Below are 17,387 nucleotides of genomic sequence, written 5' to 3'. Positions count from 1 at the left end.
TTTTACTGGAGATCAGTGTTTTGAATAGTACTAGAAGCACAAGTATAAATAAGTGGTTATGCCATAGCTCACTTAATACTATGTTTAAGTACTCTCCTGAATTGGGGCCTTCATCAGCACAGTTTTAGACAGCTGAAAGTTATTTTGAAAAAGCTGCCTTATGTTTCATTTGAACAGTCAGAGGTAAATTTTAGTGCTTAGTAGAACAGTCAATGCATTTTAGTTACCTTTACAATGTGAACTTTTTTAGAACACTTCCTTGTTTGGAGCTGCTTTAGAAAGTTTGACAAACTTGTGTTCCTTACAAGCAAAACTCACTTGTGGAGGAATCAGACATACGACCTGAGTAATTTAAAGGAAGTAAATTTTCCAAATGGTGCATATAGATGTTGCATAACAACCCCCATTATTATTGTAATATTTAAACTTCAAACAGAATCACGTAGTGAAAACCTTGTGTAGTGTTTTGAAAATGTATCCCTTTATTCTTGGTAGATGCATTTTCTTCTGCAAAAGCTTCTATTACAGAAAATTGTATTAAATCAGTCAACTTTCAATTGTATTAAATCAGTCAACTAGTATCGATCAGTATGATGGTTTAATCTGTATGTTTTATTCTGCACCTTGTCAAAACAAAATTGTAGGTCCGACATGCAAAGGAGTAATGGTGACTATTTAGGCAATGTAGAATAATACAAACATCTCTAAATATTATTTCCATCTAATTATAATCTCCATACATTTCCAGGGTCGATGTCTTATAGTGACACAACTGGATCAAAAGAAAATATGTGCCCACTCCAATGAAATGCAAAATTTCTCCTCTCTTTATAATAATTTTATCACAATATCATCATTAAAAGAAAAGAAGGAGTTGACTAGAAGACTTTGGGAAAGTAAGCATCTTTGTCATGGTAGGTAGTAGTGTAAAATACTTTAACCCTTATTTGGGGACTAGATAACCAGCAATTCTGAATATTGTAATCTCTTTCTCTGTGTAAAAGTGCTATGAATATGAGGTGGGATTTTCAGGTGAGCCTAAACTGTTTAGGACTACAAGTCTCATTGACTTGTGTTTCTAAGTCATGTATGTGCCTTTGAAAATTCCACACATGGCAATTACAACAGCACACAATATAGTTTGGAAACATATTATAGCCTTACAATAAAGGTTATTTTAAAAAGTCTAAACATTCAGAATGAATTAGTTCATTCCATACTGTCTGTTGTGGTAACATGGGGAGCTCGTTTATAGTAGCACTCTTGCATCTTGATTCTTGGGTTTGAAGCACCCACAGGGAGTTGGAAGATGGGAGAGGAAAGATGAATAGTGTCACAGCATCAAGGATTTGTGGGCTATCGACTAAGGAGCATCTTTTTAAGTCTAGGAAAAGAATTGGCTGTTACTTTAGCAGTTCAACAGAGCTGGGATGGATTATAGAATTCTGAAGGGAAAACTGGTGGCCAGTACTTCAAATTTTGATTAAAAACCTCAAGTTCTTACTGAGCTAGTTAGATGGCCTAGAATCATGTATCTGGAAGTGAGGGCATCCTTTTCATATGCTGGCTTGAATGACTAGATTTCCTCATGGAAGGGAAGGAAAGAAAACGATGGCAATGCTTACTGCTATAATTTGCATGCTAACACTAATGTAAATGACCTTGAACTACTTTTATTTTCCTCTTGATTTTATTTGTTAAAATCTCCATTTTCATTAAAGCAAAATTATACTGAGGCCAGCAAACAATGTCAAATGAAGTACTATGAATCATAATGTGTGAGTTGTTGTCAAATTCTTTCTCTAGAGCAGGAATTAAATTAATAAAACAAAAGAAAATTAAGTCACCCTGACTTTTGTAATGATGTTGTTTCAAGGATTTACTATAATATCTATTATGTTAAACATCTCAAATTATTGTTAAAAAAATAATATATTTGATTATTTTAGGATCTGTTTATTCAGCTTCTCAGAGAATTCCTCTTACCCAGATGCCCAGAAGACCAAGGCCTCAAGTAGGAAAACCATTTTGACCTCTTGGTTTAGAATTTTCCTTTTCTGGGTAATTTCTTAGGAGGGTGGGTGCAGATTTCTATAGTGCAGATTTCTATTGTGCAGATTTGCAGAAGCTTTTAAACTTTGCATGTACCAGTGAAGAGGATTCTCTGTTATAGTTTATCCCTGAAGTTCAAGATGTCATAATCTTTTAAACACTGCAACAGCCGATTTAAAGAAGCCCATGAAAGCCCTTGAATATAGATACCTGCTGACAGAACTTCTCTACTTCCCCCATTTAAATCGTCATTGGGACAGAGAGAATGAGAATGATTTTATAGTCTGGAGTTTAGGGCACTCACCGGAGGGTGGGAGACTCAGGGCTCAGTCCCCCTGCTTCATTGGCTATTTAAGTACTTATCTAAAGTGGAACAGTGACCACTGGAGAGACACCACATCAAAATATTCCATAGCCAACTGGTTGGGGCACCCTCCTCAGAGGTGGGAAATCCCTAATCAAATCTTTCTCCCCATCAGATAGATAGAAATTGAATCTGGATCTCCCACATCCTGGGTAAGTGCTCTCACCAGTTGGCTAAAAATTACAAGGAAGGCATTTCTTCTTCTAAATAGATTTTTGTGTGATGCCTGATCCTGTAGATGTGCTCTGAGCACACCCACTGGATTGGACCTCACATGTGAGATAAGCATTGCCCCACCTATCTTCACCTCATCTGAAGATCATGCAGGGGCTTAAGCATGAGATATGCATTGTGCACATGCCCAGTGGCAGAAATTTAGGAGCCTAGGGGACATTGAGAGAGAATTCAGGTGCTGGGGAATTTTAGGCACCTACAGGGCTAGGCATCAACCAAGCAGGGATTTTGAGGATCTCACTGGTGCCTAAATTTTGGACTTAAGCACTTATAGTGGGGAGTTAGGAGTCTAAATTAGCTGTTATCACTCAAGAAAGAGATCTTGGAGTCATTGTGGATAGTTCTCTAAAAACATCCACTCAATGTGCAGCAGCAGTCAAAAAAGCTAGCAGAATGTTGGGAATCATTAGGAAAGGGATAGATAAGGAGACAGAAAATATCGTATTGACTCTTTATAAATCCATGGTACACCCACATCTTGAATACTGTGTACAGATCTGGCTGCCCTGTCTCAAAAAACTTGTATATCAGAATTGGAAAAGGTACAGAAAAGGGCAACAAAAATTATTAGTGATATGGAAAACCTCCCATATGAGGAGAGATTAATAAGAGTTTTCAGCTTGGAAAAGAGATGATTAAAGGGGGCTATGATAGAGGTCTATAAAATCATAGCTGGTGTGGAAAAGATAAATAAGGAAGTGTTATTTATTCCTTCTCATAACACAAGAACCTAGGGGTCACCAAATGAAATTAATAGGCAGCAGGTTTAAAACGAACAATAGGAAGTATTTCTTCACACAGTGCATAGTCAACCTATGGAAGTCCTTGTCAGAGGATGTTATGAAGGCCAGGACTATAACAGCTTCAAAAAAGAACTAGGTAGGTTCATGGAGGATAGGTTCATCAATGGCTATTAGCCAGATGGGCAGGGATTCCTGTTTGCCAGAAGCTGAGCATGGGTGATGGAATGGATCACTTGATGATTACCTGTTCTGTTCATTCCCTCTGAAGCACCTGGCATTGGCCATTGTTGGAAGACAGGACACGAGTATGTACTTAGGTACTTTTGTGGATCTGGGCCTTTGTGCCCAATCTGGTAGAACTAGATAATGGGAGCATGGAAGAACCCATTATTATTATGATGTTGTTTTTTGTTTGTTTATTTGGATAGCACCGACAGTGTGCACATAAATGAAAGACAGGTTGTGAATAATTACTAACAAATAATTGCAATCCAATAATATCTTAAACATATTGTAAGTTGGGAAGCATGCTTTTTGATAACATTGAGTATGCAAAAATACTTTAACAATGAAAAGTCTGCTGTTCAGAACTGAGCAAGTATAGAAATTGTGAGAAGAAAAATAAAATACTCTTCTTTTCATATACCTTACTCATCTGAATATATAGCATAATTCACTCATTTCTGCTTTAATGTATTGATTTTATCCTGGTGTTCAACTTGTAAATATTACACAGCATGAAATGATGGTGTGCCTTTAACTAGATTACTCATGCCACACTTGATTTTATTACAAGTATATTATAAAAAGGCAGAGAAAATGAATCATTTCCTAAGTTAATTAATGTATAACTTACCAGCTGTCATTAAACCCTTGTTAATTAAATATAGTGGCGAAGTTAATTAAGAAGATGGATGCTTTCCTAAAACAAATGAACCTGTGTTTTAAGCAACATGCTCCTTTAACATCTTTCTTAATTGATTTAATAGACAGCTGCAGTATCATGTTATTCGTTCAGGGACAGAAAGGCCTTTGGTGACCTGGAACAAAAAAGTAATGAGGCACTGCATTTGAATCTAGTAAAAGGTAAGCTTTCTCTGAAGTGACAAGTGTGTCAGAAATTGGGTGACCAGATAGCAAGTGTGAAAAATCGGGACAGGCAGTGGGGGGTAATAAACATCTATATAAAAAAAAGCCTCAAATATCAGGACTTTCCCTATAAAATCGGGATATCTGGTCACCCTAGTCAGAAAACACAAAACAGTGCTAAAAAGCATATAGAGAAGTTCTGAGTTAGAGCAGCTTTTTCTTATAGCTACTACATATCTGCAGACAAACTAATAAAAAACAAGTAGGAGTTTGTAAATTACTAATTTAAATACTAAGTTAGCAAATCTAAGTCGGAATTGTGGAAATAGTGAAAGTAAAAATCCAGATTCTACACCTGCATGTTATAATGTTCTCTTCTGCAATTGTAGCTGTCATCTACCTTTCCTAAAGGTACCTTTCTGTATTTTTAAATATTCCTTTGCACAAAAATAGTGATATCTAGTTTTCTACTCTGCACATTTTAAAACAATTATTCTGAAAAATCTCTAGTTCACAAATAATTCACTCACAGAACCTATGAAAACAAGGGAATTTAAAAGTCATGAGTTGTCTCTATTCTGTTATAATCTGCTTCTTAATCTGGTTATCTCTATTCTGTTATAATCTTGTGCTCCTCCCCAGGGTATCTGATTGCCTCTTAAAATATTTATTTTACCAGTCAAATTGTACAGTCTTCTTTGGGATTATATGTTGGTAAAGTAGATGGAGTCTTGCTCTGATCATTTATCTATACATGCTAAAAGTTGTTGATCTTTTCTTTAACAGAATAACAAGAATCTCTTAATGCTATGAACGAGTTTCAATATGCTATAGCGTAGCAATGTAATAAGAATGACACCCTTAAAACAAATGGAGCTTCTTTTTGTATTTTTGCTGATTATCATTTAACAGCATATTCTACAAAAATCCAAACAAAACCAACAACAAACAAGCAAAAAAAAACCAAAAACCAAAAAACAAACCACTCACTGCTCTGACTTGGTGCTTCTTAAATAGTTTTTTTTTTTTTTTTTTTTTTTTAAACTATTGGATTTTACTTGAGCCTGCTAGCCAACTGTATATGTTACTATGCTACACCTGAGGTACCTAGGAACTTTAGAGGTTATTTCTACATTTCATATTCTTCATCTTTCTAATATCTTTAGTCTTTTTTGTAGATTTATGATTGTGAGCTTTTTTTCTTTCTCTCTTTTTTTTTTTTTTTTTTTTAAGGTCTAGATGAAAAAGATGCTGAGATGAAGAGAGGTGGCAGCAAACAAAAGGCATGTAAAATATAGCATTTTTTTCCTCTTGAATCTGGTTTTTTAACATTAAATGAGAAAGTGAGAATAATACATTTTTAAAAACATTAAATTAAAATAAGTGAACCATATCAAACTTTCTTACAAATTTACTTCAATTCTTTGTTGTGAAATGGATTTATGACTTCTTCCAAATCTTGAAGTTTTATTTTGGTTAAGAAAACCTTTAAAATAAATAAAAGAAAGTAGAACAAAAGATGGTTGTATGATGGTAAGAAAGTTAAACATCTTAATGTAAGTTGACGCATGCAATGTATCATGAAATGATAATTGAATTTGATACAATAACTAAAGTATTATCAAAAAGTAGTATCCTATTGAAGACGCTTCAAAGACCTATTCATGTACTTAATTTTATGCACTATCAATATTTCCATTGGCTTGAATGGGGCTACTCAAACAGTATGTAATGTTAAGCATGTGCATAAATCTTTGTGGGATTGGTGTCTAATTCTGTTCTATACTGGGAAGGTAATTTTGTTATCAGTATTGAAACTGGGAATTTATAAGACAGGGCCTTATTAAGTGCCAGTCATGCCTTATGAGGCCCAATCCTTCAAAAGCTTGAGAATATGCCTAACTTTATTCATGTGGGTATCCTCACTCCAGTCATACCTTGATCACTGAATTCATCACATTTAATCATAATTTCTTGATCCATTATGCACAATGTAAGTTAAATTCAGATATTTAACTTTATTACTATCATTCTGTAACCATCTGTATTTTACTTTATGACTGTGATGTTTGTCAGACTTTAACCCAGAATTCTTAACAGATCTCTTAACAAACCATTCACAAGCAATGCACAAGTCAGTAAGAGACCCATCACAAGGTATCTTTTAAATCCCATTTTGTAAACCCTGCACCTGCAATAAACATAGCTTGCTAGTCTGAGTAACTAAATCCTACATGCAATGCATACATACAAGAAAAAGATTTTGATTAATATATGGCTAAGTAGATACAAAATTGTTTACATTTCTAATTCCTAACTTGGGAGTTAATTTTTAACCGAACTGTCCCAGACAGTTACGTGGGCCCCAATGGAGCAAAGACTTAAGTACATGTCTAACTTTACATAGGAAAGAATTCTTATGAACTTCGCAGAACATTAGTCACCCAGCTATAATGTGTACTTAATTTTTATTTATTTTTTTATTACTAACCAAGTTTCACTCAAGGTCCTGTGAAGTGTTTTCCAGTCAAAGAGATTGTTAATACTTGGTGAAATTCATTCCATGCAGAGGGCCACAACAGAGCCTGTGCCCTACTTCAGTTTCATGTAAACCCTCAAAATGAAACCACCCCACTTTTGAAAAATAGTCAAAAGTGCCAGTCATTAAGGGCAACACAACATTGAGTGACATTGACTCAAACCTTATGTCAGAGACCCATGAATCTTCTAAATGAGATTAAAGTAGAAATTAAAATATTTTTGTTAGCCATCTGAATATTTTTTAAAGTTTTAAGGATTTTAGTTAAGCAGTTTCTGATTCATTTCACTAGACAGTGCATAATTATACAGCTTAGCACATCATAAAGCTGTCTTATGGTGCTCAAATTCAAAATTAGTGTTACAATTGAGGACTGACAGTTCCCAACCTAGTATACAGCAGCTTTCTCAAGTCATTTCTGAAAATATAGGGAATTTCTGAAGTAAAATATCTATTTTACCACATCACCTAATTTGTTATGTTAAAAATAGGGTTTTTTCTTATTTAGAAAAAAATGTTTACTTATAAATGTGTAATTTTTAAGGCAGTTTAAAAAAAAAATCCCAGAAAAGCATTGTAATAGTACCTCAAACATCAATCATCCGTCCAAAGGATGTGGGGAGGAAGTGGAGTCATGGGACATGCACCCAGCTGGCCAGCCCTGGAGGTAAATGCACATTGCACAGAGGCTGCACTTCCTGGGAACTTTTGGAGGTCTTGTGCCCTCATGGTACTGCCCCCAATTTGAGGCTGTGAGTTAATCCCACAGTTTAAGTATCTTCTTTCTGCAGTGCAAGTAAGACACTAATCATTCTGTGTTCTCAAATTATTTGTCTTTATCAGTATGAATACAGGAATAATTTGACCAGATTGGTTTCCATTTTATTTATTACATCACTTTGCCATGTGCAGTAATATATGAAAATTCTGTGGCATTTAGTGGGAAAAATTAGTTTTAAATGTTAATATAATTTATTTTTGAAGGTGCTGTCTTCATGTCAAACTATTGCCAAGAACAGTGAGACTATTTCTCTTTTGATGTATCTTATTGATCTTATTAGTAATACTTCTGAAAAATTTTAAGTAGACATATCTTGTTATAGTACTCATTTTTTCCAGGCTGGTGAATTGTGCTGTCTGTCAGTCTATTGTTCTGTGTAACTGGAATCATAATAATTAAAATAATATAGCGATTTTATTTGACAGTAGTCATGTCTAAAAGGCTTTCTGTTTTCCTGTCTGATAAGAAATAAGTCGCAATGAATAAGGCAGTAGTAGAAAAACCTCTGACCCATGGCTATATAGTAAGGTACATCTCGGAACCTACCTTTGAGAAAGTTCAAATTGAAAAAATATAAACTATACTAAATGTGTTGTGACTAGGAAGTATTAAGATGTCCTTTTTCCTCTAGCTTTCTCTATATCATTGCAGCATGGTTTGTTGTTACACTGGGTCACATTTTGTTATTTTATCTCACAAGGTCTAAATAGAAACGATGGTTTGTGATTGGATGACGTAATATACAGTGAAATTAAAAATATTCATTTGGAATAGGCACTTGCTAATAGTTAAAAGATCAATTATCTGATTTAGAGTCTGGTGCTCTTTAGTTTAACAGAATAATCTTTGGATCTGTTTCAGCAAGGAATTGGAATTATTTTCATGTAGAGCTCAATTCTTCAAGTACTGAGCATTCAGGTCCAATCCAGCAAAGCATTTAAGCACATGCTTAACCTTAAGCATGTAATTGGCCCCCTTGATGATTAAATTCTTCACTGGATTGGGGCTAGAGTGCTCATTACCCCACAGGCTTGAGCCCATAGGGTCAGTTCCAAAACCCAGTGAAGTCAGTGGGAGTCATTCCATTGATTTCAAATCCGTGGGATTTGGATATAGCCAGGTTTGGCTTGGAGCAACCAGGGATTTTACCATGATTGCCTCCAAACTGGTATTGCAACTATTCACTATTTTGAATGTTCTCATTCCCAGAGGTAGCATTCTTGGAGAGAGGGGGAAAAGTCTGTTTCCAATGATAACGTAATTGTGCAAACCTAGGTTGGCTGTTGCTGTGATATCTTTCTGGATTATCTCCTAAAGGAGGAAAACTTTTGAGAGTGCTGTAAAGAACATAGCATATTTGCATATATTTTTCCTGTGATCTTACCTAATGGGAGATCACCAACAGAATAAGGGAGGGCAATAAATCAGCACACAACATAATCTCAAAATAATTTTATTTACAAAACAACAAATTATTTGTTAATCACAGGAGCCCTGATTCAGCGATTCACTTAAACACATGCTTAATTTTAGCCACATACTTAAGTGTGTGGCCTAATAGTGATAGACATAAATGTGCTTAATTTAAGCATTTAATTTAAGCACATACTTAAGTGTTTCACTGAATTGGACCTAAATTCTTAATATCCTACAGGATATATTCAGGAACATAGCCTATACCTTAATATTTGTACCAGTCTCTAAATTCATAAAGTATTTTAACTGTTTCATTTTTTTCTTCTTTTAATACTGCACCCTGCAAACATTAATACTGAGCATTCAGTCAGTCCAGTTTATTATCTTGTTCCCAGACCAGGTTTAAAAAGTGATGCTAATGTTCTTTATAGAGCTGTAGGTCTGGTCAGTAACTGCACCGTCATCTTCTCCCACATGAAAAATCATTGTTTCCTGGTAATCTTCTCTCTTTCATTCCCAAGACATTTCCTTCCTATTACTTATGATGATTAAAAGAAATGCACACAATTTTCCTCCTCAATCTCTAATTACATTGTAATGATCTTTTCTCCTTAGGATTTGTTGCATCACTTTAGTCAAATTTTCTTGGTAACTTTCTTTCACTGGATATTTAAATAACTACTCTTGGCAAGCTGCCATCCCAGTTTTTGCACTTGTTATTTTCTCTCCTTTTTTTTACCTGATACGATAGAAAATATGTTGCAAGTTTAGTAACCCCCTCTGCATTACAAGCACAGTCTTTGAGTGTCCAGATCACAGTACAGTTGTTCCTTGACACAGAGCCCATTTCCAAATATTTAGACATGTGCTTAATTTTGTGTATGTGAGCAGCTTCATTGACTTTAATGGGGTTACCTATATGTTTAGTCTTTGCAGAAAAGGGGCCCAAGACTTTCACAGGGTTTAGACACATCATTATGGTTATTTCTATACTACAAAACGGTGTTTCCTCTGTCCATATTCCTTTCCTTACCCTACTTACTGGAATATCATATAATTAAAATTTGGAAATGTTGCTAGTTTTGTAAATGATATTTTTAAAAATATTGCATAAATCTGTGCCGGAAGAATAGTTTGCTGTAACTTGATAGAATACTTCAAAATTTGACATTGCTACTCCTACTGTTTTGAAAATCACATGCCTCATGGCTTAGTTTTAAGAATATGTTTTTTGAGCTGAAAGTTTGTCACTAGTGGTTGTAATAAGAGCTGTCATTTTCCAAATGATTTAGAATGTACTATTGATGGTTTCTGCACATAACAGTGACTCTGATGTGTAGATTTGTAAAGATTGGGTTTACATACTGGTGTGATTGTGAAATTATCTGCAGTGGTTCTTAGCTTCTGGGACAGAAATCAGTTTCTCTGGTGATTACCTTGTACTATAAACGATATAGTTTGTACCGTACAGACACTCCACAGACAGCACCAGCTCTTCGGCTGGTGTAAACCAGCATGGCTCCAATACAATTTTCAGAGCTATGCTGATTTACGTTTGCAGTGAATCTGGCCCACATTTGTTTAAAAACACCACAGGCATACATAGCCGTAACCCTTGATTTAATATTCTGGTTTTATTAACATAGCAATGCATTTGGGCTGCAGCATCTGAAGAATGCTGACAATATACAGTCTACAATGGTGTAAATAAATCTCAGATGTTTTGTCAAGCATGTTCCTATTTTACCTCTGGTTTACCTCTTTCCAGTTAATGGTCATCAGTGTTTCATGTAGTCTTCTCTCTGCAGGTGGCTTCATCACCTCTACAGTTCCTGAAGATAAGGGCTCTGGAACAAGGTGGCATTTTTGTGAGTTTCTGTGATTAAATCTGTTGTGAAGTTGTGTGTGTGTGTTTGTGTATTTAAAAAATACCTTCCCTATGTGACACAGTGAGTCATTTGCAGAACTGGAAAAAGAACCCAGAAATCCTGACTCCAAGTCCCCTTTTCTAACCACTAATATTCCCTTCTTTACTCTTAGCTTTTATACCTAGGGTTCTCAAACTGGGGGTCTCGATCCCTCAGAAGGTCATGAGTTAATTATGTGAGGGGGGGGGGTCGTGAGCCACCCAGCTCTGAAGGCAGTGCCGCCGCCAGCAGCAGCTCAGATGTAAGGGTGGCAATGGGGGGGCTAAGTCTGCCGTTAAAAAGTGACATCGACAAAGTTTCTTTGCATCCCCCAATATTAAACAGCAACTGTTTAAAAAAAAACTTTTCTGCTTATAACAATAATTCAATAATGTGTTTGTCTTAAGTGAGAAAAGGAAATGCATTTTAAACAATAGGGTTATACATTTAGCATTTTAAATAGTATTAAATATAAACAATGTATTTTTAATTTACAAGGGGGGTGTCACACTCAGAGGCTGCTGTATGAAATGGGTCGCCAATACGCCAATACGAAATGTTTGAAAACCACTGTTTTATACCAGTCATTATACGTTTAGAGTTTGGGCAACCCATACAAAAATTCACTGGATAGTTTAGCAAAATATTTGCAAAACTCATTTTAACTTAAACAAATAAATGTTTTAAATATGTTTTTAAAAGTTCACATTCCATACACATTCCAGGCAAAGATGTAATTAAGTGTGAAATACTCATCACACTTAATTTCTGCCCGTACTGCTATGAAAATTACAATGATAAAGAACAAGTGGTAAGACACATCTATATGGAGAAACTGCTTTATAATGCTTTGAATGGCATAAGAAAAAAACTTCTGTTTAACTGTTCAATTGGCCTGAGAACTTTTTATATCACAGAGTACATCAACGAGGCAACACTGACAGAAATGAATGGTAATGTTTTGAACACTATGTGGCTCCTCCTTGTGTACTTTGGAGAGGCTAGCACTGACGACAATCCTTGTGTAATGCTTGAGCTACAGGCAGTGCCTGGACCACATTGGATAGTCCCCAGAGATGCCAGGGTAGACCTCTTGCACACCATTTGGTACAAATTTCCTCTCTCTATAAGATCCAGTGTCATCTGAAAATTAATTTATGTTGGTCTTTAAGAATTTGTCATATCCCACCACACCACAAAACAAACAAATCAACCAACCCAGAATGAGTTAATTTCAACTGTGGTTATTCTAAAATGAATGAGATTATTATTCTGAGACATGGGATATTTTAAAATTATTTTAATGGTCACTTTCAAATCATTCATAGATCATTCACATCTATATGTATATATTTTTTAAATATATGCACACAACATACATAGGTCCTGATTCAGCAGAGCACTTCAGCATATGCTTAACTTTAAGTACATAAGAATTCCCATTAAAGTCAATGGGCCTAAAGCACTTTTTAAAAGTAAAGTGTGTGCATAAGTGCTTTCCTGAATTACAGTCTCTATTTTGCACACTGAAGTATAACTGACTGTATCCTTCCTCTGAAAGCAAGTAGGGGGATCACTTAACCAAGACAAGTCTCCATGGATTACCAAAGAGAAGAAAACAACTTTTAAAAGTGGAAATATTCCACTACACTGGTGTAGACATTCCATCAGAGAGTAGATCATTTGGCTTATACTTTTCTTGCACTGTATTAAATTGCAATGTTTTCCACTTAGAAAAAGTGATATAGTTCAGCCCTGTTTTAAATCATATTAACTTTTTAAAAAAGGTCTTTATCATTGTAGGGTTTGGCAGAAACAATGGACAAGTTTTGTGGCCTTCAATTCAGCTTGGTAAGAATATCGGGAGGGGGAAGGTGGTTAAATATTTTTGCTTTTCATATTTTTTTTGTTATTTGTTTTCAACCAACTGAGCATATTATTTAAATGTAGGAACATTCTGTTCTAAATGTGGAAAATTTGTATTTAGACAAATGTTAGCAGTCCTAAACTTAACTGCTGTAGTTTGAGTTGAGCTCATGTTCAGTTCTAAAATAAATATAAAAAATAGCCTTTTCCAATAGCTGTAAGCCTCTCACAGTTAAGTTTTGTGTGGTAATCGCCATTCACCAAGTAGGACTTAGTCTGAATGTTTCTGTTAGTTTTGGTAAGAAAAATGAGCCTGAAAACTAGAAGAAGAAAATCTAGAGGACATCAGCGTGCATTGCTTATGTGCTCTGTGGGCTTTGCCACTGGGCTCGCTCGTGCGCTCTCTCTCTCTCTCTCTTCCTTTCTTTTCTTTTCTTTCTTTCTTTGTGATCTTGCAGATGTGGAGAGGATGGCTTTGACTGGCCCAGTGGTTGGGAAAGAGGAAGTTGGTCCTCATCCTCTCCATTATCTGCATCAATGGTCACTGAAATAGACAAAGCTATGGCTTCTGGCTACCTGTGACAGCTCTTGTTCTCCAAGGTATTCCTGATTATAGTTTGCAATTTTCAAAATAGCATGCTGGTACACCATTATATCCCACTTAATAAAAGATGTGGGGAAAGAGAGGAGAGAAAAAAAGTCCTCTCTACACAAGCCATATTCAAGAAGGATATAAACTTGGTCTTGGCCAAACTGGATTACAGTATATTTTTGGCAAACATCTGGGTGAGACCAAACCACTCCAAAAATATGCTCTATCCTAGTTGTCAATCTGGGGTAAGGCATGATTGCTAAATGGTTAAAACATAGTTTTAGCTACATCCACTCTGTGCCCCTTTTTGCTTCTTTATAATGTATCTCACCCAAAAAATCTTTAACTTACCAGTAGGGATTTAACTGAACCATGATATCAACACAATCACTAAAAATCAAGAAAAGGGCACATTAAGCCAACATTACTATGCAGACCAACTCCAGCTTGCAGACCTTACTACATACACATCAGAACATACACCAAATTAACTCTTCATAATAATTTCCATATAAATTCCAATATCTAGATACCTACAGTGCACTTTTCTAATTCCTCACAATCACATTCAAATACACTATTTTAACAGGAACTTTTTGCATATTATAAAAAAAACAAAACAAAACCCAAAAACAGACCAGGAAAGAACTTCTTGAATCTGTGTCCGCTCATTTCTCTCCCAACCTGAAATTTACCCACCCCAGAAGGCCAAATTCTTTTTGACCACTTGGAAGCTGGGACAATATCAAGCTCCTTTCCCTTTCTATTGCTCTTTTATAAAAGAGCAAACATTTATTTATTTCTTGCTGTCTTTGTCTATTTTTTCCCCCTCACCTTTACATTTTCCAATGACTTTACATTTATTTTGCTCACAGGCTTGTCCTCTAAAAGAAAATCTAAGTGGTGTTCACCATGTAACTTTCCCCAGATTCTTATAACTAGCAAACAAGCTAATGATGAGTAATGTACTAAAGAGAGAACCACAGATACTTCTCTCCTCATCAGCCTAAGAGCTGCTCAATGAATTCAAACAAAGCTGTAAACACGAAGAAATGTCATTTCTTCAAACTAGCGTGAATCGGGAAAGAATAAACTATAAAGAAAATAGACTGAACACTGAAGTAGGAACTAGGAATAGGAGAGATAGGGGTGATTTAATTGCTCAATTTGCATCCTCCTTGGCAAGTGTTGACATTTCTGCTCTCTCTTCAGAGCCTTGTACTGTTGTACATACACAGCTATGCAGAGACAACTAATGATCCATGCTGTAGAATCAGGGCTTGAATTTTACCAGCGATCAAGGACACTTGCTCATTGGCTTCTAAACCCATCATTTTTGTCCCAGTAAATTTTTTATTGTTTTTTCCAGTACATTTATATAAACACACAAAATTGTACTAAGATCCTTACAATCTGGAACTGGTAGAGCTTTTTTGTTATGAGCAAATTATTTTATTATGTCACAGTCAGAAGTTCACTTGTGATTATTGTATTTATCAACATGTTGTTAAGCAAATCAGTACTTGGGGTACTTGTTTGCGAATTAAATAACAAAGCAAAGACAATGTCTTTTCATGAATCCAGTATACAGGGGACTCTTTCTCAATGCTTTATAGATACTGCCATTAAATCATAAATAGAATATATGGCCAGATTTTCAAAGATATTGAGCACATGCAACTCCTGATGACTTCACTGGGAATGATAGGTGCTCAACCCCTCTGAAAATGCAGCCAGTAGGCCACCCTGCTACAAGAGCTTTAAAAAACCAAAGTGTTACACACATGCTAAGTAGTTTGTTTTGGAGGGATAATATTCTTTCCATAGTTAAGGTCATCATCAGTGTTCATTGTAAGCCTTATATAATTTTGCCTTAACAAATCTGATTTGGTCTGAAAGCTGACAGGTTTTCCTTAAAAGCGAAAGAGAATATATTGATTTTCCTGCTATCATTTTAAATCCAAGCAATTGCTCCAACCAAATCAGCATCGCTGTCTGTGCAGAGCACAGTATAATAGTTTACACTAGGATTAAATGGAATTATTGCTAAATTCATAAATGTGAATTCAGATTTCATGATCCTTAAAATAAAAATAAACCCTACATTTTCTAAGTGAAGAAAAGATATTTTGGCTAATACTGTGTTTGGTCTTTTCCATCTGTGAGTTACAGAAATGAAACTTAATGGATGGGCAATTCTTATATGTTGTCTTTATCAACTTTCTGAACTGAGTTTGAAAGAATTCCTAATATGATACATTAAGGTAAATACAGAATGCACTAATAAATGAAAATGCATTTATAAAACTCTTTGTGATTAATAATTTACAGTGCAGATACAGGAAGAGATAACAGTATGAAGTTTTTGTACTGCCTAGAAACCAACACACAGTTATTCCCTGTTGTTTGTTTTTATTTCCCACAGATCAGTGAAGGAACAGAGTGCATTTTTATTCCCAAAAAACTTTTTCTAGACAAAGCACCTGTCAAGTCGAGAGAGATGGCTCTTGAGCTGGTAAAAAGCTATCCCACAGAGAGCATGATTCTAGAGAACTATATAAGGCACCAAGCTTGGAGTACCTACAAAACCAAACTTGTTAGACAACAGCTTGAGAGACAAGCTAGACCAACTTCAGCTCACTTTTCTTTTTAGAGGATGTCTGTGGTAGCTGCCTTATGGCCCGATATTTCTTCTTTTAGTGAATGAGATAATGATATTACTCAAATGTGTGCTAACTGGAAAATATGTACGGTCCATGAATATATACAGGTAGGCTAGAGCAGACATGTGACATGCCTTTGAAATAAAATGTGTTCCATTGTACAGAACTGTAAGTGTCTCTGTGTTCTATAGGCCTGATCCTAAGATCCAACAAAGACTCCAATGGGAGTTGCTGACCTTGAAGATCAGAGCCTAAAATCACCTGTATTTGTCCTACACCTCTCTTTAAAATAATACGTCAACATTCCTAGCTCCTCCTCTACCACTCCAGCTCTGCCACCAGCCTCATTGCTCTGGCCACAGTCAGTATCTGAGTATCATCGCTATGGCCACAGCGCAAACAAACAGCCAGCACATTGTAATGGAGGTTTCAATCTTCTTCTACACTGTAAAAACATTTATAAGCCTCCTGTAAACAAAGGTCGGGGAGCAGACAAATACCTCATGATGCCAGTTTACCAGGAGGAGTGGATGGAACAATAGAAGAGGTAGAGCTGAGGCCGATATTAATTTTACTAGAATAAAACAAGGAATACTGCATCGTATTGGTGTACACTTTATATTTCTTCTTTCCATTGTTGTCATGGGAAGGAATGATTCCGACTACAGAGTTGGGACTTAGAAAGTCCTGAGTTTTAGCTTGCGATTAATTCACTGCTTGGTCTTAAGCAAATCATTTCACTTCCTTGCCTTAGTTTCCCCATCTGTAAAATGGGCGTAACAATCTACTTCACAGAGGTATTGTGAGGATAAGTTAATGAACATTTGTATAGTGCTTTGAACATATCAAGTGTTATATCTACTGAGTATTATACAGTATGTATGGCTGCCAGTAAATCTCTTTATCCTGCACCTTTTTGTATCTTCAGCCTTGTGGGGATTCATTTTTATCTCTGCAAAGCCTTTGCAGGCACTGTCTTCTGCTTCAGAGCATGTCTCTTTCTACAGCAGTTGCTGTGCACAGGAAAGACGCACTCTGTGATGACTGGAAAAAGGAATGGCACTGCTAGAGCTGGCCCAGTCCTGTGACAGTGTGCAGAAGGGCAAGAGAGGGATGTAAGGAGCTTGTCCTCACCTTGTGT

General features: G+C 35.8%; 1 protein-coding gene across 1 annotated transcript in view; it reads left to right on the top strand.

Annotated features, from left to right (window-relative positions):
* Nucleotides 1–16,406, top strand: part of LOC137141605 (cyclic nucleotide-binding domain-containing protein 2-like) — a 74,931-nt gene extending 58,525 nt beyond the window's left edge. Inside the window, exons 11-17 of the mRNA XM_067530543.1 lie at nucleotides 749–914; nucleotides 1,950–2,014; nucleotides 4,383–4,479; nucleotides 5,716–5,765; nucleotides 11,027–11,086; nucleotides 12,929–12,976; nucleotides 16,009–16,406. Coding sequence (XP_067386644.1) covers nucleotides 749–914; nucleotides 1,950–2,014; nucleotides 4,383–4,479; nucleotides 5,716–5,765; nucleotides 11,027–11,086; nucleotides 12,929–12,976; nucleotides 16,009–16,236 — 714 coding nt within the window. The 3' untranslated portion in view covers nucleotides 16,237–16,406. The remainder of the gene's footprint in view (nucleotides 1–748; nucleotides 915–1,949; nucleotides 2,015–4,382; nucleotides 4,480–5,715; nucleotides 5,766–11,026; nucleotides 11,087–12,928; nucleotides 12,977–16,008) is intronic.
* Nucleotides 16,407–17,387: the final 981 nt, after the last annotated feature.

This window comes from Emydura macquarii, unplaced genomic scaffold (assembly GCF_026122565.2).
Source record: "Emydura macquarii macquarii isolate MOO-44397 ecotype Brisbane River unplaced genomic scaffold, CSIRO-AGI_Emac_v2 contig_3108, whole genome shotgun sequence".
In the NCBI taxonomy this organism is placed as follows: Eukaryota; Metazoa; Chordata; order Testudines; family Chelidae; genus Emydura; species Emydura macquarii.
Note: the sequence above shows the minus strand (reverse complement) of the source record. Positions and strands in the feature narration are given on the sequence as shown.